The sequence below is a fragment of the Cannabis sativa genome, chromosome X, assembly GCF_029168945.1.
Source record: "Cannabis sativa cultivar Pink pepper isolate KNU-18-1 chromosome X, ASM2916894v1, whole genome shotgun sequence".
NCBI lineage: Eukaryota > Viridiplantae > Streptophyta > Magnoliopsida > Rosales > Cannabaceae > Cannabis > Cannabis sativa.
In genome coordinates, this window is record NC_083610.1 from 64109595 (window position 1) to 64135598 (window position 26004).

Here is a 26004-nt window from a genome sequence, read left to right on the forward strand (position 1 = left end):
ATTTATAGGTTTGAATTGGAAAATATGGTATTGTTGAAAAGAAGAATAAGTGGTTGAAATAAAGTGGCAAAAATCTAACTAGAAAGAGGTCCACTATCTTGTACGGCGAAGGTTGTTTTTCTGCCCAATATTTTATTCTTTTTTAATTCCTAATAATTCAACCCTAACCCTATTGAAGAATAGTATTAAAGGAAGGCTATGGTCTCTTCATCCAAACTAATGCCTCCAAAGCTAAAAACATTGATGAGACCTCTTCCTTCTTCTTTCTTCTTCAATTCAAAAAACTTAGTCTTTCTTCACAAATGTTATTCAGCCATTAGTGATTGAGTAAGTGCCCACACACATCAAGTTGGTCCTCAATCATAGTATGTAAGACTATGAAGAATCCAATCAACAAGGAGAGAAAGAGATCCAGGTTCAGATCTTGATAATGCTTTGCTACATAAAGGAATCAAGGGCTAGAGATCTGAACGGAAGGAGTCATTATATTCCGCTGTAATCAATATAAGATTTTTTAAACTTTATATGTGTTTATTTACATTGTTTTAGAAATTCATATTAGGATGTTAAACAACATACATTGTAGTAAATCTAGATCCTGGTAAAATAATTTCAACAGTTATGCCACATGACAATAGTTGGTCACTGAAAGAAACCCTACCAGCCTCTGTATGAGTAGCCCTTTCCCCATCACTGGCTATCGACAAATAGAAAAAGGCATCAGGCGGGATACTATAGGTAGCCCTAATATCATGAAGGTCATTTGTGGTAGCAAAACTAGCGACATTGGCATGAGAAAATGGGTCCATTGGCACGGACAAGCTAAGGATCACCCTCCTCTTAGAAGGCATACCTGTAGACATAAGGAAATGTTGGTAAGCATGGGCCTCACACTTTGATTTCTTTCAGAAACCCTACAAGCTCAAGTCTTAGTTCAAGGTAACCCAAAAAGGAATGAAGGAGGGTCAAACTTCGTCCCACAACCATCAGGCAAGGTAGACTCATGCGAAAGAGAACGAATAGGTTCCAAAGGAAAGGTACTCTCAAGATACAACAACTCGGTCTCAATTTCGACTGTGACATCCTAAGCCTATACAAGTACAACTCAAGGTCAGCAATTTGATCGACCCTTTCCACATTTAGGACCAAATGATTTTAGACCGAAATCTTTCCAAATGCTCCTTGCAGCTAATGATGTGTCCAAGATAATCACTCCTCTTCGATAATTATCTAACATATCTCTCGCAAGGATCCTCTCATGGAATTTCAAAGTTTAAGGATGAGATATACACAAAGTCAGCCCCAAGAGGTATTTTTCTTGGATTCATTGCAAAAACAATGTAGACTCAAATGACACCCTCACCTAAGAGGTAGAAAGAAGGTTACTAAGTTTTCTAACCAAAGAAAATGGAGGAAAAAATTCTACGGGTGCAATATGTTAGTCAACCTTCTAGCTACGTGAAAGATGAGACTATCATATGTAGGAAACAAATAAACAACCAATAATTTCAACAAGAAAGGGGATACTTACTTCAAAGTGTTGAAGGAGAATCGATGAGTTGCAAAGCCCAATAGACGGAGAGCGAAATGCCTCCAACGAAAAGTGGAGGAGAATCAAAAGTTCATTCAACCAAAACCCTATTTAGCATGCAATCCCTCGGCCTTGGATGACTTAGAGTCATTCGGCCATGAGTGATTGTGAATGTCTTTCAACCATAGAGTGGCCCTAAGAGTCACTCGATCGACTCAAGTCAAAAGCCCCACGGCCAAAGAGCAACTCCAAGAGTCACTTGGCCAGGGTCATTTTCAAAGGTCACTCAGCCAAGAGTGACAAAAGTCACTCGGCCTTGAAGTGACACAAAGTCACTTGGCTAAGAGTGACAAAAGTCACTCGGCCAGGAGTGACAAAAGTCACTCGTCCTTGAGTGACTCAAAGTGACCCAGCCAAGAGTGACAAAAGTCATTTAGCCAAGAGTGAAAAAAGTCACTCGGCCTTGAGTGACTCAAAGTCACTATCCAAAAGTGACAAAAGTCACTCGGCCTTGAAGTGACCCAAAGTCACTTGGCCAAGAGTGACAAAAGTCACTCGGCCTTGAGTGACCCAAAGTCACTCGGCCGTGAGTGACTTCAAATGTCACTTGACCCAAAAAAAATTAAGAAATTAACAAGAAAAAAGAAAAGAAAGAAAGACTAGAGTTAGATTTGAACCTGGGATCTCTTGGAAAGAACTTGGAATTTACCACTAGGCCAAGGGAGGAGATGTGAAGTGAAGTTAGAAGGAGGGGCCTCCTATATGTACTAAGTGTTTTCTTAAAGTGCGTGCCAAGGGAGAGACTCACAATTCGTCGACTACACTAGAGTAACTAGTCCTCAAGAACACTACGTATTATTTTAGACTGTGAGGGAAAGTGTTATTCCCAAAAATTAATAAGGCTAACTTTTGAGATTAGTTAAGTGATAATCGAGATATTAGCGTGAACGTACCCAAAGAATCAAATAGCATGCTTAGGAAGGAAGTCAGTATGCGGGTCCCACAACATGGTCACCATGTGAGTCCCACGATATGGCCACCATGCAAGTCACTCGACATGCCATGTTAGAAAGTCACTTGGCATGCATGGGTTGGAAGCATTCTCAGCATGCATGACTAAAAGCCACTCGACATGCATGGTTTGGAAGTCACTTGGCATGCATGGCTTGAGTGTCATTCGGCATGCACATTTCCAAGTCATTCAACATGCATGGCTCGAGTGTCATTGGCATGCACTTTCCAAAATGTCACTCAGCATGCATGACTAAAAGTCACTCGACATGCATGGATTAGCATACATGCGTTGAAAGCTCACTCGACATGCATGACTAAAAGTCACTCGGTATGAATGGTTCAAAAGTCACTCGGCATGCATGGTTTAAGTGTCACTCGGCATGCACATTGCTAAGTCACTCAACATGCATGGCTTGAGTGTCACTCGGCATGCATGGTTTAAGTGTCACTCGGCATGCACATTGCTAAGTCACTCAACATGCATGGCTTGAGTGTCACTCGGCATGCACATTGCTAAGTCACTCAACATGCATGGCTTGAGTGTCACTCGGCATGCACTTTGCCAAGTCACCCGAGATGCATGGCTTAAAGGTCACTCGACATGCACTTCCCAAAAGATCACTCGGCATGCACTTTGCCAAGTCACTCAGCAGGCATGACTTGAAGGTCACTCGGCATGCACTTCCCAAAATGCCACTCAACATGCACTTTGCCAAGTCACTCGGCATGCATGGCTTGAGGGTCACTCGACATGCACTTCCCAAAATGCCACTCAACATGCACTTTGCCAAGTCACTCGGCATGCATGGCTTGAGGGTCATTCGGCATGCTAGCTTTGAAGCTCGCTCAGCATGTAACTTCTGCCATTGCACAAAGACATAAATATACTATGTGAAAATTTCCTAAGTATGGGAAATGAAGGTAACAAGAGTACAGCCACAAGAACAATGTGTGCATGCAAAATGTGTACAATCACGCATTTCCAAGCTCTGAAAGCAAGGAGGTATGAGTAGTGGAAGCATCACTCCTGCATACCCGACAACTAGGACTCTACAGCCACTACTCTTGTGACCCGAGATCACCTGGCACCAAACAAGGGTACGAGGTGCAAGATCACCTCCTGCGATTCGCAGCCTGAAAGTGACAGTTTGTCTCTTTAGGACGACCATGTACCTTAGGCCACTAGGTCTTATAAATATCTCTCTCTCAGAACTGAGAAGAGATTGGAAAATCAGTCTTTAATTTTCGAGCCAAGAAGTTAGTTGATGAATGTTCACTGTCAATAATTTGGCACCATCTGTAGGAACGATACGCTTAAGTCAAGTCGTTTCTTTACGCGCAATCATCACAAAAATGCCTAGACGTTCCCACCATCTTCAAGATGAGGAGGTACGTCTAGACGAAACTTAGCTTATCACCTCAAGGCGAGGTCCTCCAACACTTGTTGCTAGAGAAGAGGGTCTAGGCACTCCACTCTATAGTGATGCTAAGTACATTAGTGCTCCGGTCAAGTTAATTTCTATGGGAAAGGAACACTATTATTTTATATTTATTTTCTAAAATATACTAGTGTTTCATGAAGACTTGAATCTTAACTTCCAAATTATTAATGTTCTACTTATTATGTGATCACTATAAGCTTGACTAGTCATTTTTCTCTCAGAGAAGAATCCTTTTCATCTAATTTCTTGAAAAGGCATGAACGTTACATGGCGCATATTAAATGTGAAGACCTAACTCTCTCATTAAAAAAAATCTATCCCGAGGAGCCCGACCCGTTATTGATCTATCTCGAGGTCTAGCATTTATTGACTTTTTCAATATATTCAGCACCAAAAGTGTAGACATAAATATATATATAAATTTTGTGAGACCGAAAATTCAATATATACCTAAAGAATCCTTTTCTCCCTAGTGCAATTTATTTAGACAAGTAGGAACTCATCATGATATGATGGTGAAATTAGATTATGTTGTCTTAGACATTCTTTTCTTTTTTCTTGTGACTTGTGTGATAATTGATAATTCCAATACTCTATTATTTTTCAGGGTGACTGGCCGTAATTTCCAAGCAACATGAGGTGAAATCATTTTTGGACGGCTTATCGAATAATAATTAATAATAATGATAATAATAACGACAATGTAGAGGGTGTCAGTGTCACTAGCTGGTTAGGTTGCTCCCGTAGTAACACTGTTATGATCACAATTCAGGATATAATAATGTAGTAGAAAAGTATTAAGTACTCCTCCAACGAGCTAGTCAATATCTATAAATAAATAAATTACAATCCCAAAATTTCCAATGGCCGACAATCTCTTTCTCCCCAGCACATGCTACCACAATACAGAGATGACCCTTTTTCAATGGATCTCCAATTTCTCTATTGTTAATCAACGTACCAATATGTTTTATTTATAAAGTGTATCCAAGTAGTAAAAATGAGTATTATTTTGTTATTGATTCCTATGGATTCAAGGTACGATTTTTAGCCTTCTGCATTCCTACTCAAAATCTAACCATTGCAAGCATAGAATAACATCTTTAATCTGGCAAAAGCTGATAAAAAAAGAATAATAATATATCATGGGTTTATCTTTTTTGTATTTTTTAAATGCAAGGATAGGAGGACTACTTTCTAAACTGTTTTTAGTCAGAAGGAAGGAAAGCCACATCCACCTTTGCTCCCAATTGTCCAAACCCATCTTCCATCAAAGGAGAACCCAATGACTGAAAATTTTTATTGGGGTTGGAAAATACAGAGAAGATAGGTATAAACTAATAAGACATAAAGAACATATTTTCACATATATATTATTCAAACTAGGTGAAAAAAAAAAAAGTTGCGTCGGGTGCATAGGAATAAGAAAAAAGGAGACGAAAAAAGTGGAGCTAACTAGCGTGGAATGTTTGGGTGATCTGCATTATGTTGATCCTGCTGGGCCCTTATCTTCTTGGCTAGTCTCCCCGCCGGCGAAGAAGACACCGACGATGATGCCAAGGCCCAGGAGTCGTTCGAGCTGTCAGAGCTAAACAACGCATCCATGACGCCGCTTGGGCTACCTGGAATTAAGCCAAACTTGCGCTTGTTCGATTGGTTGCCTCGGCAGATTGGAGGTGCCAACTCCAATATGAACTTACAACAACCCTCTGCTTTGTCCTGTTCAATGAGGAAAAGATTACAGTATGTAAAACGATCAAAATCGTTACATGGCATTGGGAAAATTTATTAAAACAGTTAACGAAATTACCTTGTCGATTCTGAGAATCCCCAATAGTTGTTTTTCGTACTCGACTTGAAGACAGGGCTCTATACTACTAACTACATGCAGCATTGTAGCAGTAGCCATTATAGATGGAAGGAAAGACTTGAATCTAGAATCTACAAAGTAATGAGTGCCCCCAAGGTTAAATTCAACGAATAATGTATCACTAATCCTATTTATTTATTTTTGTGTTCTGGGAAATGTTATTTCATTCATTCATGTATGAACATTTTTTAGATTTGGATAATATGACTCACCTGTTATGACAGAGAGAACAATGCTTTCACATCTTTTGAGGAATTCCCAGCAGAGATGATCTTTTAAGCCAAGTCTCCGAATGATGAAATCAAGAAATGAAATTGGGGTTACAGGATTCATCTTCCATTGAAGAGTTGACAGCACCAAAAGCTCCATTCTTTTAATCGTTTTAGCTTCAAAGAAGAACTTGCTTTCCTCCACCTAATCGGATAAAGAATACCCAGATGATGATAAGGAAAAAAAAAAGATTTGATTTAAAAAAAAAATAGTAATCGAGATATAGCATCAAAATCAAGGAATATAAACCTACTTGCAGGTCTTGTAAAAGGGGGACGTGGGTCTCTTCCACTTTGGCAGCCAGAGAAAGACAAGTCACAGCAGATAGCTGGGTCATCCATGGCTTCTCTGTCTGAAAATGGAAGCTAAGGAGAAACCTGTCGAGATAATCTACAGCAAGAACGGCAGTCAGAGCAGAGAAAGAGTAGTGAGCTACGACTTTAAGAATCCACTCCACGGCTTCTCGACGAGACTTCAACAGAGATAGATTTTTTAGAAGGGTATTACTGTTACACAGTTGATTTTGCTTTTCTTTAGAGAGTAAAGTGATTAACTCGTCATCTTCCCATACAAGGTCTTGGTCAAGCAATATTGGTGGGTTTGGTTTAATGTACTCATTATTGCTGCAATAACTTTCTTCCACTACTTCCTTTTCTAATTCTTGGGAAAAGTCTACTACCATTACTTCTTCTTCTAAGTGCTCCTCCGAGCAATACAGAGCGTCCAAGACAGAGATTGATTCTTGAAGCTGGTCTTGAGCCATCTTCTTCGGAGAAGAAGAGATTTGGGTTTAAGCTCATTCTAGACCCGAGAAGGTGAAGAAGAAGAAGGAAGAGAGCTTAGGCATCTCTCTCTCTCTCTCTCTCTCTCTCTCTCTCTCTCTCTCTCTCGGTATAAAAAAGAAAGAATAAAAAGGTTAGAGGGATGGGGGTGAGCTGAAGCCAAAGATTGAAAGAAAGTGTTTTTATTGTGGGTTTTTCCCATTTTCACAGTGGGCAAGTGCTTTATTTTATTGGGGGCTTCTTGGCCATTAGGCCACCAAAACGTGAATCATGGGCCATGCAGCACAATAAGTCGACACGTGACGTTTGTACCTATACACTGCAGTGGGGGAAAATCCTACCTTATGGAATTGGTCCCACGCTGGACAAAACTCTCAGACAATGCTATGGACCGTTTGATCTTCGTATATATTCTTATCATCACCCAACCATTGTTACCATATAGAAAAGGAATTACCTTTTTCTAATCAGCAGTTGTAAATACAAAATTGGACTATTGGAGGATTGATTCACAAAAATATTAATGTGATTATTTTCTTCTTGTTCTTTCTTTTAAGATTAACAAATTATTAAAAATGTGATGATATATATGTTAGCTGTAGTACAAAGTATGTAATGCAACCATACCCTGTAAGTGTAAGAGCACTGTAAAAGAGTTAAATCTAATATACAGTCTTAATTTACATATGCTTCCTTTTACAAAATATTCTACACATTTATCTATATTAAATTCTACATTTACAATTATATATTCATTAATGTATGCACGTTTCACAACATAGTTAATTACTTTATTGATGATGTTAAAAAAATACAAGAATAATATTGATAGTTAAGATAAAGGTTAATACTAAAAAGCACTAGTGGGGTCTAACACCCTTTTAGGTACGTCAATATCGCTATTGGTCCGACTAAGTATCGGGTCCCATAAGACTATTAGTGTCTAATAGCAATGCTATTTAGATAAAATATATATTGAACATATAATCATTTTGAGTGATAAAGATAATGAAAAATCAAAATTTGGTGATAAACATTAAAGGACCATAAAAAAAAAAAAAAATAGGAATCATGGTGGGTAAATTGGTGCTGGCGGGAGCGTCTCTCACTCCTCACATATTCCAATAAATGAAAATAACGTTTGATGCAGTGATGATGACAGAAATGTTTTTAAGAGAATTTGGCTTGTCTATGTAAGCAAAGAGTATTCACCTTATATAAGAACAATTTCAATTACAAAAAGGGCCAAATTTTGTGAGATGAGACATCATAATTTTAATATCCCGACTCGAACCATGTTATAGTCTCACGTTACTAAATTGTAAATATATATATATTACTTTAAAATGCAACTACTCATCTCATACTATCTCATTATCAATTAATTTCAAAATAAAACTCTATATACCTTATTAAATTCTAACATAATACCAAAATCAAACAAAACTTTTAACGATCCAAATTTAATAACTGGTCTAAAAAGACGAATCGAAAAAAATTATTTGTGATCTGTTATGAATCAAAAAGTGATATTTGTTATCGAGTCGTTCAAGATTAGTAAGCAAAAATTAGTCACCATGCATCTTGAGTGGATGTTAGAATTTCACATTGCTAAGGAGTAGAAATATAACACCATACATAAGATGCATAAGTTACTCTTTTCATAGTCAATTAGTTTTGAGATAAAACCACGTACACCTTACTAAATTCTAACAAACCAAAATAATAATAATAATAATAATAATCTCGTTTTTAACTAACGACGCTGAGTCTTTAAAGCGATAAGATAACAGATAATAATTAATATAATTAAGCAATAAGAACACCAAAATTTATAGAAGTTTAAGCCCGCGATAATGGTAATAGCCTACCCCCTTTTACTTATATTGCTTCAAAGAATTATCGAGATCACAAGGAGCTGAGCAAGTGAGTTTTCCAATAATTCTTAGGAAAAATTTACAATTATTTTGACAACATAGTAGCTCTCAAGAACATATGATTTTTCCTCTCAAATAATGAAATGAATCCACTATTTGTAAGAAAAAATAATACACGAATTAGGTTTCCCAATACAATTAGGAATAAAAAGGGAAACTAAGTTAATTTCTTGTACTCCCTATTAATGCGTGTCAACCCCGTGATAATACAGATTTAATTGAGATATATATGCAGTCATATTTATGGAAAATATCCTTGAAGAGTTCTCTTTTTTACGTGTTATATATCCTGCTCTGAGGATTCGACATCATTAAATGGTGAAGGCCTGCTCGGACAGTCACGAAATCTCTCTGGGCGAAGTATTGTGGGGAGACCACCCATCTGGACCTTGAAATGTTCTCCACGTGTCACTTCCATTAAACGCCACATCACCCTGTGCAAAAATTAGGATAATATTTGCCCCCAAGTCTGTGTGGGAACCATTTGCTCATACGTGGACTTACTCGGCTACTGAGTTAGTGGGATGAGTGACACGTATTTGGCTTTCATACTCCGTCTTGATTTGATGTGATCTGATTGCAGCATACGAAGATATAGCTGACCTTTCGGTATCTTGGGCATTTAATGCCCTACCTTAAAAAATAGACCTTGATAGGCGCAATAGTGGTTATTGGGTATCGCGTGCCTAATGCTTGTGCTCTTCAATAAATAATAATTTTCTCTTTTGGGAAAAAACCTAAAATTTAAATTTAAAATTATTGAATTACACAATTGCCTATAACAAGGGATTTATACTTCCTTTACACTTTTTCACCCATTTTGCTTATTAGAATATCAGAGCAAAACAAACTTCTTTTTTTTTTTCAAAATCTCGAAGAGTTCTTGCCGAAATTCTATTCTGTCGAAGCCATTTTCAGAGACAAACTTTGGGCATTTCTCATGAAATCATAAATAGTGAGTCAGTTTTCTCACCTTAACATTTTTTCTTTCAGTTTATGCATTTTATTTTTTTCTTCAAACTGTTCTTTGAAACTAGAAATTAGGGTTTTTAATTTTGAATTCAGTACACATGTGCGGTTCGCAATTCTTGATTTCAAAATTGATCTTAAATTACTTTTGCTAAAAAAAACTACTTAAAAATGCTTGTTCGGTATTTTTGTACATTTTCTGGGTTCTTTCCATGTTCTTGAACCTTTGACTTTGTGAATTTATTATTAGGATGACATTTCCTTTTTCGAACATTTGAATCCATCTGGTAAGAGCATCAGAAATGTTTTTCCCTTATAAAAATCATGTCCATTTGTCAGGTTCTTACCTCTCTCCTTCTTTTGTAGATGAATTTTGGGGAGGTAGGCATTAGATAGATAATGATCTGCTCCAATTGCTCTACAAAGACCAGCCTAGACTCTGTGCAGCTTTAGCATCGCTGAGTGATAATTCATCGACTTTGAGATTCGACGAGTGGGAAGTCTCAAGTAACTCTTCAGAGTCTCCAGAGCCCGTCGTTCAACACATTGTTACCCCAGCCAGATTGGCAGAGAGGGGTACGCAAGATGTTAACGCAGATTTTTGTTAACTGATAATAAGCCTTTTCGTAATAAATTTAAACACAGAAATTATAAGGAATAAATAAAGTATGAATTATATATGAGTACACCAGATATTTTTACGTGATTTTATAGTTAAATTTAAATACTCCACGAGTATATCTTATTCAAGATATTTTCTGAGTATTCAATACAATATACAATTGATCGTATTTATGTTTTTCCTCTAAAATTCTCCGTCCCCCTTTTTCTGTGGGATCTGCCCCTATTTATAGGAATATAGGTTGGCAGTTATTTACATTTAAATTCAAATAATAATTGTTTAATGAAACATGTTGGATAGCAATTAATAATTGCATAACTGCTTCTGCTTGTTATTCTTATCCTTTTAATGGTTAATGCTGATTTGGATAATAGTATCTCACTTGGTTTGTCGATGCTTAATGTTGATTTGGACAATAACATCTCGCATATCTCCAAGTTGTTGTCCTTGTCTTTTATAATGTGAAAAGAAAATGCTAAGTATTAACAGATGATTCGTCTCGCCAAGTTTCTTTTGAATAGCGAGGTGAATGTCACACTTATTTATAATCTGAGGTTGCTTTGCATAACTATATTTATTCTTGCGAATAAATGAGATCTTCTTGGACATGTGTAGTTCGAGGCAGGTATGTGTCTCGTCGATTTATGTTTTAATAATTTTCTATGCTTATCTCGTTTATGACTACATAGTCAGCGAGTTATGAATATTCTCTATTAATTCTTTATTTAACGAGTTATACTCTTCCTTCGCATTAAATGATATAAATTCATTATACATGGTGGTTCATATTCCACTACTTGACATGTGTCATCCTCTGAAGTGTAGCCAAATTTTGGGTATAACACAAGATTTATCTAGGAATTTAACAAAGGTTGGAAGCAATACTTGCCAGCCTTGTGGATGTATAGGGTCCAAGAAGATGTTCTAGACATGTGTCTGGAGGGCCGTCTAGAGCCTTCGAGGAAAACCTCCATGCTAGCGGAGATCGCAATTAACATTGCAAAGCATACTATAAAACTGAATCATCTGTCCAAACGTAGGAAGGTGGCAAGGACTAAATAGAACTACAAGAAGATCTCGGTCGTGGACCCACACTTTGCCTGACTAATGGCAATGGCCAATGCGGAGCATGCTGAAAATTTTGAAGAGGATGCTAAAATTTCCATTGGTGGTGAGGAGGTACAATAGAGGACCAAGGTAAGGTCCGTGTAGCTGGCTCTGAAGGGGAAGAAGAATAGGTTGCCACCATGGCTATACCAATCGAAGGGTTTAACGAGATCAGAGACCTCGTCTCGGAGCTTCAGGATGTCCCCTAATTGGTCAGGACTACGTTACCGAAGAGCTCGAAGAGGCTGTTCCTGCCAAGCTCCTAAAAAAGGTTAATGTAACGTCCGTATTTTATAATAATAAACTCGAAAATTATTTTTAATAATTTATATATTAATAATCACATGGATCGGGATCCCGAGTATCAAAATACAAGTTAAAAGTACTTTACTACAATATACATATATATATTTTTTTTAAGTTTAGCGGACATGCATCCTCAAAATACAGACTCCAAAATACTAAGAAATCGTAACCCTCCAGGTTGCACTGCCGCGATATGTACAATCATGCCGAGTTCTGCCTCACTGTTCCTCCAGCTTTGCTTTTCCTTTACCTACACAAGGTAGCAAACTGATGAGTCAACAGACTCAGTAAGATATGCAAGAAATATATAAAAGTACTGCAATGCCGGCTTTATGATTAAGCCGCCCTGAGCTCACTAACTAAGCTCACCAAATGGTTAAGAACGTTCTTAAGGGAAGTACGACTACTGTACCAAATGCACTAAAGTACCAACTCTGTACTTGTGTTGGTAGAGCCCTAATTGTACTCCCGGAAATTACTAGGTGTTGTACCACAAACACGACGTACCCTGGGTACTCGTGTTGGTAACACCATAACCACATTAACATACAATACTGTACTAACACTCTAATAATCATTTTATATTCGTGCTAGTAGTATAACAATCAAAACAAGCCAATACATTCATATATATATATATATATTCTTACGCTATCTTACCTCGTTCCGTGCTCAAGTGTGCCGGTCAGCCTGAGTGGAAGTGCAGCTCGACGTTTTACAGGGCCCTAAACCATAATGTTCAAAATCCGATGAGAGACTCGCTAAAACACTTATCGGGGACTTAAAATAGAAACTAAACTTAACCCTATCGATAATTAAGATGCCAATACCCTAAATTACTTAAAAACGGGAAAAAAACTAGGGCTCGGGAAAAAGCCCCAACCGGCAGGCCGGTTCCCAACCGGAAGTCCGGTTCCTGGGACCAACCGGTCGACCGGTTGACACAGGCTCCCAGGAACCGGAATTCCGGTTCTGAACTGGGAACCAAAAAATCCGACCCCCACAACTCAAATTAATCCCAAACTTTCTAAAAACTTCCAGAATACCTGAATACAATAATATAAACCAATTCCAATCAACAGAACCCATAAAATCACATAAAATTCCAAACCACCATTAGAGCTCCAACCTAAGCTCTTGAACTTGAATTTCCATCCAAACACCAAAATAGCCAACAAACTCAGCTTAAAACAACAAAACCTACAATTACCTAACTTCAGATTAAGAGCCCAAACCAAACTCATACACACAGCCCCTAATTCAAGCCTAAAGCTATAAAATCTACTTCAAAGACTAAGAAAAACTTAAATAGAAAAGCTAGGAAGATTTACCTTGATTCAAAGGAATAGAAACCTTGCTAAAATTCACAAGATACAGCAAAGAACACCCACCTCCTTGCTGGGTTTGGGGAAATCGAAAGAAAGAGAGGGAGAGATAAAGAAGTCTCCACTTTTTCTAGGTTTTTCCTCTTAACAATATATTATTTATTTATTTTATTAATTGTGTTTTATCAAGGAAGAATGTACCAGCCCCCAAACCCACTAAAAGACAAAGAACCTAAGGGTAAAAGACCTATTTAACCTTTGACACAACCAAAACAAATAAAAACTTCCAAGGGTCAATTGGTCAAATAACAAACCCCGAAAATTCTAACGTCTCTAAAATTTAGCTTATAATACCCCACTAAAATTCTAGAAGCACAAAATATGACTCTCTAAAGGCCCAACGCCGCTTTCCACAGCTTCCACAGCTTACATAAATAGCATAATAAATATATACGAATTCAATTAAATTCCCATAATTGTATTATTATTAATAATAATAAAATCTCATACATAAACCCTAATTATTTAATAATTCAAGGTATTAATCATATGCGGTCTTTACAATTATCCCCTCGTTAAAAGGATTTCGCCCCCGAAATCTACCTGAACAACTCAGGATGCTGAGCCCTCATATCAGATTCCAATTCCCAAGTGGCTTCTTCCACTTTACTGTTTCTCCAGAGTACCTTGACCAATGATATGGTTTTGGTTCGTAGAACCTTTTCCTTTTTATCTAGAATTTGCACTGGTTGTTCGTCATATGATAAGTCAGGTTGCAATTCCAATGCTTCGTAACTCAGAATATGCATTGGATCAGACACGTACTTCCTCAGCATGGAAACATGAAATACATTATGCACTGCTGATAATGCTGGAGGTAAGGCTAACCTATAAGCAACTTGCCCAACTTTTTCCAGAATTTCAAAAGGTCCAATAAACCTAGGGCTCAATTTACCTTTCTTTCCAAAACGTCTGATTCCCTTCATTGGGGATACTCGTAGAAAGACATGATCACCAGGTTGGAATATAACATCCCGTCGCTTGGGATCTGCATAACTTTTCTGCCTGCTTTGAGAAGCAAGCATTTGAGCTTTGATCTTGTCTATTACTTCATTCGTCTTCTGGACTAATTCAGGGCCCAAGTATTTCCGCTCTCCTGTTTTGTCCCAATGAATTGGGGAACGACACTTTCTTCCATAGAGCAGCTCATAGGGAGCCATTCCTATGGTACTTTGATAGCTATTATTATAGGAGAATTCAATCAGAGGCAAATACTTACTCCATGACCCTCCAAAATCCATGACACAAGCTCGTAACAGGTCTTCAAGTATTTGGATGGTTCGTTCAGATTGCCCATCTGTTTGAGGATGAAAGGTACATGGCCTTTGAATTTCAAATTAGTTCCCATAGCCTTTTGCAAACTCACCCAAAACTTTGAGGTAAATTTAGGATCCCTATCTGAAACGATTGACTTCGGTACCCCATGAAGACGGACAATTTCTTTCACATACAAATCAGCATACTGATCCACTGTATAGGTTACCTTAACAGGTAAGAAATGTGCTGACTTTGTAAAACGATCCACCACGACCCAAACTGAGTCGTACATTCCTGTGGTTCTAGGCAAGCCAACCACAAAGTCCATTGCAATGTCTTCCCACTTCCATTCTGGAAGTGTTAATGGCTGAAGTAACCCCGCCGGTCGTTGATGCTCAGCTTTGATTTGCTGACAGGTTAAACATTTAGTGACATAGTCCACTACATCCCTCTTCATCCCATACCACCAGAAATAGGGCTTCAAGTCTTGATACATTTTGGTGGTTCCTGGATGTAATGAGTAAGGGGTAGTATGAGCTTCCTCTAAAATTTCCTTTTTAAGCTCACTGATATCAGGGACACACACCCGTGCTTTAAACAACAGCATCCCATTGTCAGAAATGGAGAAGTCCTTAGCTTTGCCTGCTAAGACATCTTCTCGAATTTTAACCAATTCAGGATCTTCTAACTGAGCCATTCTGATTCTTTCCAGCAAATCTGACTGAAGTGTCAGATTAAATAATTTCTCAGTCACCAACTCAATGTTTGCTCTAGTCATTTCCGAGGCTAGCTGAGAGGAAATCATGATCATGTTGGATATCTGATCAGGTCCTTTTCTGCTTAAGGCATCAGCCACAACATTTGCCTTTCCAGGATGATACAAGATTTCACAGTCATAGTCTTTTACCAATTCTAACCACCTTCTCTGTCTCATGTTCAAATCCCTCTGAGTGAAGAAATACTTGAGACTCTTGTGGTCAGTATAGATCTCACACCTTTCACCATACAAGTAATGTCGCCAAATTTTCAAGGCGAACACCACTGCTGCAAGTTCTAGGTCGTGAGTTGGGTAACGCTGCTCATAATCTTTCAATTGCCGAGAAGCATAAGCTATGACTTTATCTGCTTGCATTAACACACAGCCTAAACCCTGCCTTGAAGCGTCACAATACACCACAAACTTTTCTTGATCAGATGGCAAGGCTAGAACAGGAGCTGTAATCAATCGTTGCTTCAGCTCTTGAAAACTCTTTTCACACTTATCTGACCATATAAATCGCTGATTTTTCCTAGTTAACTCGGATAACGGCATCGCTATTTTGGAAAATCCTTCCACAAAACGTCGATAATAACCCGCTAAACCGAGAAAACTTCGTATTTCAGTGATTGTTTTAGGTCTAGGCCAATTCTTTACCGCTTCAATCTTCCCTGGATCAACCATAATTCCATCTTTTCCAACAATATGCCCTAGAAAAGACACTTGTGACAGCCAGAACTCACACTTTTTGAACTTTGCATAGAGTTTATGATCTCTAAGTCGCTGCAGAACCATTCTAAGATGTTGCTCATGTTCTGCTTCTGACCGAGAATACACAAGAATGTCATCGATAAATACAATTACAAAATTATCGAGGAAATCCTTGAACACCCTATTCATGAGATCCATAAAGGCTGTCGGTGCATTTGTTAACCCAAAAGACATAACCAGGAATTCATAATGACCATACCTGGTTCGGAAGGCTGTCTTCGGGATATCCTCTTCTCGAATTCTCAACTGATGATATCCAGACCTCAAGTCAATCTTAGAGAATACTGTCTTGCCCTGAAGTTGGTCAAACAAATCGTCAATTCTGGGCAGAGGATATTTATTCTTAATAGTTAACTTATTCAGCTCCCGATAATCGATACACATCCGAAGAGTTCCATCTTTCTTCTTCACAAATAGCACAGGGGCTCCCCAAGGTGACACACTAGGCCGAGTAAACCCTAGATCCAACATCCCTTGGAGTTGTATCTTCAGTTCTTTTAATTCAGCATGTGCCATTCAGTAGGGTGCTTTTGAAACAGGTTCTGCTCCAGGAATTAAATCAATGATGAAATCTATCTCCCGCTGAGGTGGTAATCCAGGCAATTCCTCTGGAAACACATCCAGGTGTTCCTTAACCACTTTAACTTCTTCAGGTCCAAGTAACACAGGTTTACTAGAATCTACTACCACTGCTAGGAATCCAACACATCCATTACGTAACAAATCCCTAGCTTTCAACGCTGAGATTCTTGGAACACGAGAACCTTGAACCGAACCAACAAAAACAAAAGGTTCCTCGTTCTCCGGTTCAAAAGTCACCATTTTTCGTTTACAATCAATACTAGCAGAGTATTTAGACAAAAAGTCCATACCAAGTATGATATCGAATTCGGCCAATGGCAACTCCACAAGATCAGCATTTAATTCTCTATCTTCAATTCTAATCATTACAGATCTAATCCACTTTCTTGAAATAATTAATTCTCCATTAGGCAACAGGGTTCCAAACCCCGTCTCGAGAATATCACTAGGTCTATCAAACTGATCAAGAAGTCTTGATGACACATAAGACCGAGTAGCACCCGAATCAAATAAAACAGTATAAGCAAAACCATTGATTAGAAGCTGACCTGTAACTACTGAAGGACTGGCAGTAGCATCTGCCTGAGTTATAGCAAAGACACGAGCAGGTGCAGGTACAGGTTTGACCTCGGGCTTCGGTTCCTCTTTCTTCAACTGAGGACAGTCCTTCCTGAGATGCCCCACTGAACCACACTGAAAGCAGGCTCTCCGGTTACAAGTTCCGGGATGATGCTTCTTGCAACGCGGGCACTCAGGATAGGAAAAAGTTTGACGTCCTCCTCTGTTCTGGTTTCCTCGAAACCTTTTTCCTTGCCCTGAACTTCCCGAAGATGGGAAAGTTCTTTTCTTCTGTTCAAAGGTAGAACCCCCACTCTCTTTTTCAGGACCAGACATAGGGAGGATAGTGATCCCACCAACACCAGAAGACTCTCGGGTTTCTTGCAAAAATTTAACTGCTCCTTCAGCTCGAAGAGCCTTATCAACCATTTCTGCATAAGTTGTTGTATCATTCGTTGTAATAACCAGGTCATGCCTGATCTTGGCATTCAGCCCAGCCAAATACTTTTCTTTCTTACTGAAGTCTGTTGGTACGATCCCGGAGGCTAACTTAGCCAAGCGATCAAACTTGGTCGTATATTCAGTCACTGACATACCCTCACCTTGTACCAATTCAACAAATTCCTTCCGCTTTGCACTGCGGACCGCCTCATTGTAATATTTGGCGTTAAACAACTCCCGGAACTCTTCCCAGGCCATTCTGGTCACATCCCTGGTGAGGGATACCATTTCCCACCAAATCAGGGCATCCTCTTGAAATTGAAATGTGGCACATGCCACCCTATCATTTCCGACCACTCCCATAAAATTCAGTATTTTCTCAATAACGGTCAACCACTGCTCAACTTTTATAACATCAGGGCCTCCCAGAAATACTGGAGGCGCTTGCTTTCTGAACCTCTCGTATAAAGGCTCCATGCGGTTACCAGCAATATTTTTCTCAGCTGGCACCGCAGGGGCTGCAGGGGCTGCAGGAGCCGCAGCAGGCGGTTGCGGGGGAAGCTCAACAGGAGCATCTCGATGCCTAAGTCGTCGGATCTCTTCTTCTTGTTGCTCAATTCTAGTTTGCATCTCAGCAAACCTTTGTTCCCAATCAACAGGGGCCTGAGGTGGATTTTCCTGTCCACCTCTCGGGACTCGACCGCGGCCTCTACCGCGTCCACGGGGGTTTTGGGGATTTCTACCACCCCGACCACCTCCGGTCTCAACCAAATCACCCTGCCTTCTAACGTTTCGCTGGTCGTCCATTATTTAGGACTTAGCCTGCGAACCCACAAGGCACGTAGGTCAGACAGTGGTCAAAATATTTTCAAGACCGCAATTAAGATTTAGAACATCTTATTTAATCATATATACAATGCAACATATCTTAAAACAGTTTGCAAAAAGAAATAAAGCTTACGGAACCGTGAGCTGAACTCAACACTGGCCTTGATTGTACATATCTTGACGGCCTTCAGTGGACAGCCCAGTGGCTCTGATACCAAACTGTAACGTCCGTATTTTATAATAATAAACTCGAAAATTATTTTTAATAATTTATATATTAATAATCACATGGATCGGGATCCCGAGTATCAAAATACAAGTTAAAAGTACTTTACTACAATATACATATATATATTTTTTTTTAAGTTTAGCGGACATGCATCCTCAAAATACAAACTCCAAAATACTAAGAAATCGTAACCCTCCAGGTTGCACTGCCGCGATATGTACAATCATGCCGAGTTCTGCCTCACTGTTCCTCCAGCTTTGCTTTTCCTTTACCTACACAAGGTAGCAAACTGATGAGTCAACAGACTCAGTAAGATATGCAAGAAATATATAAAAGTACTGCAATGCCGGCTTTATGATTAAGCCGCCCTGAGCTCACTAACTAAGCTCACCAAATGGTTAAGAACGTTCTTAAGGGAAGTACGACTACTGTACCAAATGCACTAAAGTACCAACTCTGTACTTGTGTTGGTAGAGCCCTAATTGTACTCCCGGAAATTACTAGGTGTTGTACCACAAACACGACGTACCCTGGGTACTCGTGTTGGTAACACCGTAACCACATTAACATACAATACTGTACTAACACTCTAATAATCATTTTATATTCGTGCTAGTAGTATAACAATCAAAACAAGCAAATACATTCATATATATATTCTTACGCTATCTTACCTCGTTCCGTGCTCAAGTGTGCCGGTCAGCCTGAGTGGAAGTGCAGCTCGATGTTTTACAGGGCCCTAAACCATAATGTTCAAAATCCGATGAGAGACTCGCTAAAACACTTATCGGGGACTTAAAATAGAAACTAAACTTAACCCTATCGATAATTAAGATGCCAATACCCTAAATTACTTAAAAACGGAAAAAAAACTAGGGCTCGGGAAAAAGCCCCAACCGGCAGGCCGGTTCCCAACCGGAAGTCCGGTTCCTGGGACCAACCGGTCGACCGGTTGACACAGGCTCCCAGGAACCGGAATTCCGGTTCTGAACTGGGAACCAAAAATCCGACCCCCACAACTCAAATTAATCGCAAACTTTCTAAAAACTTCCAGAATACCTGAATACAATAATATAAACCAATTCCAATCAACAGAACCCATAAAATCACATAAAATTCCAAACCACCATTAGAGCTCCAACCTAAGCTCTTGAACTTGAATTTCCATCCAAACACCAAAATAGCCAACAAACTCAGCTTAAAACAACAAAACCTACAATTACCTAACTTCAGATTAAGAGCCCAAACCAAACTCATACACACAGCCCCTAATTCAAGCCTAAAGCTATAAAATCTACTTCAAAGACTAAGAAAAACTTAAATAGAAAAGCTAGGAAGATTTACCTTGATTCAAAGGAATAGAAACCTTGCTAAAATTCACAAGATACAGCAAAGAACACCCACCTCCTTGCTGGGTTTGGGGAAATCGAAAGAAAGAGAGGGAGAGATGAAGAAGTCTCCACTTTTTCTAGGTTTTTCCTCTTAACAATATATTATTTATTTATTTTATTAATTGTGTTTTATCAAGGAAGAATGTACCAGCCCCCAAACCCACTAAAACACAAAGAACCTAAGGGTAAAAGACCTATTTAACCTTTGACCAAACCAAAACAAATAAAAAACTTCCAAGGGTAAATTGGTCAAATAACAAACCCCGAAAATTCTAACGTCTCTAAAATTTAGCTTATAATACCCCACTAAAATTCTAGAAGCACAAAATATGACTCTCTAAAGGCCCAACGCCGCTTTCCACAGCTTCCGAACACAATCACAGAAATTGAGAAACTTACATAAATAGCATAATAAATATATACGAATTCAATTAAATTCCCATAATTGTATTATTATTAATAATAATAAAATCTCATACATAAACCCTAATTATTTAATAATTCAGGGTATTAATCATATGCGGTCTTTACAGTTAAAGCTCGGTAGGTTTCACCTTTGTCCACACTCACACCAAAGAGATTGATGGACTTTGAGGCCAATCTCTGCTGTCGTCTAATCTGTTGATTAAATTGCCTGATCAGTTCGGTCGCTTGCCTGGATCGATTATCAATCTCTGCTTGTCGAGCTCTCAAGATCTTAGTTTGCCGATCCATCCACTCCTAGAATTGACATTTTTATTGTTCAAACGCCAGGTTCATAGCTGCTCGGGTATCCTCCTGATTATGGTGAAGATTGTTGGTATGATTTTGCACTTGCCCCAAGGCATCCCTCAAGTTTTGTAATTTAGTATCATCGCCAATCTCCATTCAAGGCTCTCCAATGAGTGGCTCTCTAGTACTCGACCTAGTTTCTCCAGTGTAGTGGGTGCTGGTGGTTCCAGTTTCTTACGTGCTCAAAGTGACCCCAGCCTGAGGGGTTGTTACTTGTAAAGACTCGGTTTGACCGAGTCAAATATTTTTTATATATATATATAAAATAATAAATAAATAATATATATATGTATAAAAAAAATTATTATATGTAATAAAAACTGAACCCTTCGTCCTCCTCTCTCTCTATCTATATTTCTCTCTTTCTCTCTCTTTGAAATACAAAAATAAAACCCATAAACCTCCATAACGACCTCACTCCGGCGACCTATCTCCAGCCACCGCCCGACCTCACGCGCAGGACTACTCAGACCTCCTAATGCTGGCGACCTCACCCCCCAAGCGGCGCCGCTCCTCTCGCCGCCGTTAGCTTAGGATCGCAAGTCAAACTTTGGGGTTTCAAACTTTGAACGGGTTCTCCGGTCACCTCCTGCGTCCGTTTGACGAGAGGTTTTCACCACTACACTCAGCTCGTCGAGGAGAACAACCTACACTAAACCATTTTTCCCGGTTCGCTACTTTTTCTGGTGACATTTTTGTAGCTCCGCCCCTTTCCGGCGACTTTCCGGTGACATCGTGCACGGATTTGACAAACGGTTGGCATGGGTGTGATCTACTCGTCGAGGTGGTCGTTTTGATATATACTACTCCTATTTTCGGCGACATTTCCGGTACACCAATTTTTACCGCCACCGATTGTTAATGTGCACCGCTTAGGTGAGGCTTCGGAACCCCAAATTTTAAATATAGTCATATTATATGTCGTTGGACTCGGTTTTGAATATGTTCTTTTGTTATGCTTATTATTTGCCTGCTTTGGTTATATTGATGAGAGCCATGTTGATCATGTTCGATGCATATTGTTGTTTCACGACCTAGTCTCTGTGTCATCATAGGTAGATCAGGTGTGCACTCACCTGTAGGTGAAAGACCTAGAATCTGTACAGGGAGTGAATTAAATCTGAGCCCCGATATTTATGGTGGATATCAGATGCGACTACCCAGTTTTGGATGTCGTTTTCTATGATTTGGTATTGAGAGCTAGGGGTCTAGTGGACGGTGTGATATGCATTTGACGTTTGATTTGTGATTATTTGTGGTCTCTCTATTTTATTTGTACATGTTGATACTGTTGATGAGACAATTTATTTTTATAAAGCTAACCATGCAGGAATTTTATTAAACCAAGGATCCTTTGATATTAGTTGCTTTCCTACTGGGCTTTATAAGCTCACCCCCTATTTTCTCCCATTCCAGGAACTCAGTTTGATGCTAGTGGATGAGGATGGTACCGTTGGGAAAGGAATGTCGTTATTAGTTTAGTCATATTTTACTCTTTCACCTTCTAATGAGACTGATTTTGTATTTAAGAACAAATGGATGGTCTGGATGACTTAAATTAGCTATGTACTAGTTAGAAATGAGAAATGATGGATGCTAGGTATTATTTTGGTATTTTATTGACTTATTAAATCTATCTATTTGGTGATTACATAACTGTGGGGATATTACTGCTCTTTTATATTGATGAGTGGTCCTGATTTTATTACTAATATTTTCTTATTAATATAGGAGTTAATCCATATCTTTTAAATTAGAATTTTGTAATATAGATAAAAGGATCATTTATAAGCTTTATTTTCCTACAAGGGTCAAAGTGTGACCTTTGACCACCCAAGTTATGGATATTACACATCTGCCACAGCCTAGGGCTCGGGTCGTGACATTACTTGTTACTCCCGGTCTTACTAATGGAGAACTTGTGGAGGCAAACGAGTGCTCAAATTCGAATCCATCACCGTTGGATCTTTTCGATTAGTAGGAGCCTACACAATGGGATCTGTAGCCAATGGATCGGTTGATTCAATGGATCGGGACCTTCTGGTATTCACGACCATCTTTTGACGATTTAGAGAGAATCAAAACGATAAAGCAATTCTTTTGCTCTCAATGAAAGCACCAAAATATTCACCTTGCTTTTGGCCAACGATTTTAAGTCTTTAAAGCGATAAGATAATAGATAATAATTAATATAATTAAGCAATAAGAATACCAATGGTTCAGCCCCATGATAATGGTAATAGCCTACTCTCTTTTTACTTGTATTACTTCAAAGAATTATCGAAATCACAAGGAGCTGGCCAAGTGATTTTTCCTATAATTCTTAGAAAATGTTTACAATTATTTTAACAACGTAGTAGCTCTCAAGAACATATGATTTCGCCCACAAATAATAAAATGACTCCACTATTTATAAAAAAAAATACATTAATTAAGTTTCCCAAAAACAATTAAGAATGAAAGGGGGAACTAAGTTAGTTTTCTGTAATCTCTCTATTAATGTGTGCCAATCACATGAGAATAAGAATTTAATTTAGATATAAATGCGGACATATTTATGGAAAATGTCCTTGAAGAGTTCTCTTTCTACTGCGTTACCATGCGCAGAGGATTCGACATCGTTGAATGGTGAAGACCTGCTCACACAACGTACAAATCTCTCCAGTCGAACTATTGTGGAGAGGCTACCTGTCTGGGCCTTAAAATGTTCTCTACATGTCACTTCTATTAAATGCCACATCACCTTGTGCAAAAATAATAATAATAATATCCGTTCTAAAAAATAATAATAATAATAATAATAATAATAATAATAATAATAATAAAGCCTTGAGAATTGAGAATTACAAATTAAATTTGAATTGGAATTTTTTTGTACTGAACCCTGCTTTCTATTTTATATACATATTTTTCATTGTGTGGAAGAAACCTTACTGATCAACTTACCAACTCCACCACTGAGGTGGGTAATAACGTTACAATTTAAAATGGTAGGTGAGATTTGAGAGTCTCATTTATTTTATTTTATATTAAAAAGAGGTAAAATTTGAGATTCTCATTATTTGTGATTACATTATTACCCCCACAGGACAAAATCTCAAATCAGGGAAATTATTATTTGAGCATCAAAAGTTATCTATGCGTAGTTTGTAGTAATAAATTAAAAGAAGTTAATTTTCCCAGCGATTTCTGACACAAATAGTAGTTAGTAGTAGCCTCGGAATCAAAAAATCAAATATGCTTCATACTATGCGGTCCACAGTAGCATGCATTATTTAGTTAACCTTAATATAAGGCTACGTGGAAGCCCATACCAAGAAAATAAGGCCAGCTCAACCCAGCCAAGCGAAATACGTCTTTCTTAAAGAAAAAGAAAATTATATAATATTTATTAATTTGTAGGATTTTGATATAACTTCTAATAAATTTTACTCATTTATAATTGTTTTTCTGAAAGCACTCAGTTTAATAGTTTTGAAATCTAACAAATGCTCCTTTCAAAAAAAAAAAAAAAGAAATCTAACAAATGCTTATTAATTTGTTTGACCAAAGTAAAAGAACATTTTTCAATGGGACTTTAATTGTGGACTTAAACACTAGCTACTAATACTTTTTATAGATAGACGTGAAGAAATATAAACACAGATCCAGCTAGATTATTTTCTCAAGTACAATGCTTATAACTCTCGACCTAGCTAAATAGTCTTGATATAAATATATTTCCGTATGCTAAATTAATTTGAAGAAAAGTCCGAACAGAAAAGAACAAAGGCATTCTAATAAGGTTCCCAACTCAGCCTAGCTTAGCTCTACCGCTGTTTGTAGGTTTAGCCAAGTCCAAATCAAAATTAGCATTTTCTGGAAACAGCCAAAGACCAAAGACGATATATTGTTCCCCACGTACGTAGAATGAGTAATAAATCAATAGCACATGATTCTCATCATCTCGTTTTTCGTGGTTTATTCTTGACTTTTCAGTGATCAAGATCATTGTTTTATGTAACCTAGTTTATAATTTTGGAATTATATATGTACATACTATACTATACCAAAATTATCTATCGTAATTAATTCGGTGCCGTTTGGTAATATTTTTATTTTATAATTTTTTAATCACTAAAAAATTTATTTTTAAAATTTTTGTTTTTTTTTAAAAAACAAAAATACTTTCTATAATCACTTTTATTTTTCAATTTTAAAAATTAAAAAAAAAAAGTGTGTTCTGTAAAGTTCATTTTTATTTTTATTTTTTGATTTTATTTAAATCGGGTCTAGGTCCGGAGTCGAATTCGAGTTTTGGTCAGAAGTCCGGTTCAGCGTCAGGGCCATGGGGAGGGGATTTGGGTCCGAGTCTGGTCGGAGTCTAAAATATTAATTGTATTTAGAAAAAGATTGAAAGTGATTTTTTTTTTTATTTTTAAAATTTTGATTTCTAATTAAAAAAATTGAAAAGTAAAAACAATTTTATAGAAAATGCTTTTGAAAAATATTTTCACTTTTCTAATTTTAAAAGCAGAAAACTAATTAAAAAAGTGTTACCAAACGCCAAATAACCGAGTGAACGACTCGAGAGAGTATACTCTTAAAAGTTGTTTTAACTTCTAAACTCAAGAGAGTATACTCTTAAAAGTTGTTAAGTAGAACTAATAAAACTCCTCTTTCCGTGCCTTGCATGAAAAAAAGCCTAAAAATATTGTACGACAATACTAATTCCATATAGATTATGAATATGTAAATAGAAAAAATTATTCGTATCGAGACATTCCTAGCTAGTACATCTGCACGACCGAAACGTAGCTTCCTTTTCTTTTCGTCCTCCTTGCGCTCTTTTATAGGTTCTTTATCGCAGAAGCGAATATAATAAAAGCTACACTGGAGAATGGCATAATTATATATAGTGGGTTTGAAAATAGTTCTAATGAAATGACAAATTAGTAGCTGGTTCATGCTATAGAAGGCTAAATAAAAGCAAAATGTTGATGTGTTTTAATATCGCACGCCAACAAAGTACCATTAAAATCAAGCCAAAACTTATTGACTAAAGGAAAGAAAAGGAAAGGTAGCCACTCTTTCAATATTTTTGCAACTAATATTGCTATTGGGTGGTGCTTAATATTTCCTAAGAATGGCCTATTGAAATTAGTTAGTAATTTCGCTAAGCATATATTGTAAGTTGGATTTTGG

At 37.8% G+C, this 26004-nt stretch overlaps 1 protein-coding gene across 1 annotated transcript; it reads right to left on the minus strand.

The window, feature by feature from the left end:
• Positions 1 to 5106: 5106 nt before the first annotated feature.
• On the minus strand, positions 5107 to 7115 carry LOC115711182 (cyclin-D3-3). Its single transcript, XM_030639513.2, has 4 exons — positions 6381 to 7115; positions 6070 to 6271; positions 5798 to 5928; positions 5107 to 5706 (listed from the first exon to the last, which is right to left on the minus strand). Exons 1-4 carry the CDS (start codon positions 6888 to 6890, stop codon positions 5443 to 5445), a joined length of 1107 nt encoding a protein of 368 aa, XP_030495373.2. The 5' UTR covers positions 6891 to 7115; the 3' UTR covers positions 5107 to 5442.
• Positions 7116 to 26004: the final 18889 nt, after the last annotated feature.